Source organism: Homalodisca vitripennis, unplaced genomic scaffold, assembly GCF_021130785.1.
Source record: "Homalodisca vitripennis isolate AUS2020 unplaced genomic scaffold, UT_GWSS_2.1 ScUCBcl_464;HRSCAF=2521, whole genome shotgun sequence".
Classification (NCBI taxonomy): Eukaryota; Metazoa; Arthropoda; class Insecta; order Hemiptera; family Cicadellidae; genus Homalodisca; species Homalodisca vitripennis.
The window spans coordinates 18,714-21,079 of record NW_025776586.1 but is presented as its reverse complement, the minus strand read 5'-3'; the positions used below and the strand labels follow the sequence as shown (position 1 = coordinate 21,079).

General features: G+C 44.2%; 1 protein-coding gene across 1 annotated transcript; it reads right to left on the bottom strand.

Annotated features, from left to right (window-relative positions):
• Nucleotides 1–205: 205 nt before the first annotated feature.
• On the bottom strand, nt 206–535 carry LOC124370750 (extensin-like; the record flags this gene model as incomplete). The annotated part of the gene is made up of 1 exon (XM_046829051.1): nt 206–535. A coding segment is annotated over one exon (330 nt), but the record flags the coding sequence as incomplete, so codon positions are not given.
• Nucleotides 536–2,366: the final 1,831 nt, after the last annotated feature.

Genomic DNA, 2,366 nt, shown 5'->3' with positions numbered 1-2,366 from the left:
TAGTAACTTCTTTGCCCTATCCTCAAAACCGTGTTCTGTATTGGGTGGTGGGGAGGAGGGTGGGAGACTGGGGGTCGCAGTTTGGTGTGGAGGTAGAGGGTGGGGGGGGATGTGTTGGGGGGGGGGCGAGGGGGGTTTAGGCTGTGGGTGATGAGGTGTGGCATGGCGGGGGTGGTGGGTGGCTTGGGGTGGTGGGGGCGTGGTGTTAGGTGTGTGTGGGGAGTTGTGGGTAGGGGAGTGTTCGTGTGGAGCGGGGAGGATGGGTGGTGGGTGGCGGGAAGGTGATAGGGGTGGTCGGCGCCAAGGGTGGGGAGGAAGGGGATGGAAGTGGGGGCGGGAGGTTCTTGTAGCGGGTTAGTTTTTTTATTTGTCGTGGCGGGGTGGGGGATGTAGTTCCTTTGCGGCGAGTGGGTGTCTGGCTCGTTGTAGGGGTCTGTGTTGTAGGTTGAACAGGCAAGGTTTGAGTGGTTTCGCGGGAAGGAGTATTCTCTAGTCTGCCAGGCTGGGTTATTTCGCGTAGGTGTTTGGGCGGCCCCTGTGTGGTGTTCAATTAGTGCGGGTAGTGATCGTGCGGGGAGGTGTACTGGGGAAGGGTGGTAGCACGGCTCGGCCGGGTTTTTGTGTATTGGGCTTAAACTAGGTATGTGTTGGGCGCATAACGCGTTTTTAAGTGTTGATTTTCATTAATTTTACGTGATATTTTTAAAGTGGGGCCCAGTGCAAGTCTTTTGTTCCTAAGCTCTGTACTGCCTAAATTATAGGTCGTTCGTTGCTTAAATCTGATGGCCATAATCGAAAGAGAAAATTTTAAAATTTTTTCCGACAAGAAACGTCCAGTCACTTTTTTCGTAATTCTAACGGTTCTCTAATCTAATATACTATACAGCCGCATGTTGAAACTGAATGATGATCATCATCTGATAAATATAGATACAAAAATTCTAAATAGTTCTTGAAGTGATGGGAAAAAACTTGCAAAAAATTTTGGGCCTGCAGGTACCTTTCACAATATGACCGGAGGAAAAAAAAGTCTGAAAAACAGGACTTTTTTTACTTTTAAAAACCCCCTCAAAAAAATTCCGAAAAAATCGCGCATTCTTCCCCCCTGCAGGCATTTCTTGTAATGCCTGGATAGCGGGTGAACCGTTGGAGCTAGCTTCGATCTGACGAAAAATCGTTAGTAGAATGAAGTGAACTAAAAAAGGTCCATTGACTTTTTGTCCTATCTCGTAGGTAGGTTAGCTACAAAAGGGGAATGTTTGGACATGTCCAGGATTTTTCTTTTGCTTAAAATAAAAGTTTCGAGCCTGATAGCTGGCCGAACGGTAGGTGTAGCTCAAATTGATTGACCATCAACTTAGCAAATTTGCCGCGATTACATTTTTTTAAAAGGTCCAGTGACTTTTTGCTCAATCTCAGTGGTTCGTCCGAAAACGTGATTGCTGTGCAATTTTTTTGTTATTTTACGTGAAACAACTTTTGTTTTTGGGCTCGGGATAGCGGCGAAACATTGGTCTGAGGTCGAAATAAGACAACTTCGGGTTGGAATTGAGGTGATCTCCAAAAATGTGCAGTAATTTTTACTCTATAGTCCATTGGTTAGGCCGCAAAACACGGATTAATGAAAGTATTTGGGAAATTTTCGCTAAAAATTTACCACTTATGGGCTCGATAGCGGCTTAAATGTTGGTCGTAGCTCAAAAAAAATTTTAAAAGGATTTATGGAAAATGCGTGATCTACAAAAAAAGGTTCAGTAACATTTTGCCCTTCCCAAACGGTTTTGGCCGCATTACGCGTTTTAAAGTATTGATTATTTCAAGTTTTACGTGCTATTTTAAATGCCCAGTGCAGTCCTGTTTGTCCTAAGCTCCTGTTACTGCCTAAATTGTAGGTCGTAGCTTAAATTGTGGATAATCAGACAGAAGAGAAAATTACTTTTACGACGGAAAGCTCCAGTTACATCTTTCTCGTATCTCTAACGGTTAACAGTAAAACGCCATATTAAAGTCAATATTTGATTTAAAACTGAAAAATTAAATAACATAGGTCCATAGATAATTCCGTATTCCGCTTATCCCGAATCTGGCCAACACCCGAAAGGGGGTCGTGTGTTTTCATTAACACCCCGATAACATTACCCCCCGGGGATTTCCTGGTATATGCCCAGATAAACCTCGAGTAAATTAAACGCCCTGATGTGTGTTAACCCACTGGTAACTTTAAACCCCCCCAGGGAAACTTTCATCGGCATGATCATGTTGAATTTAACAATACCAAATCGCTTAGCCCCCTTGGGAAGTATCTCGTATAACAGATAGCTGATGTCTTATCCCGTGGTAACCGTTAAACCCCAGGGAAATTTCAC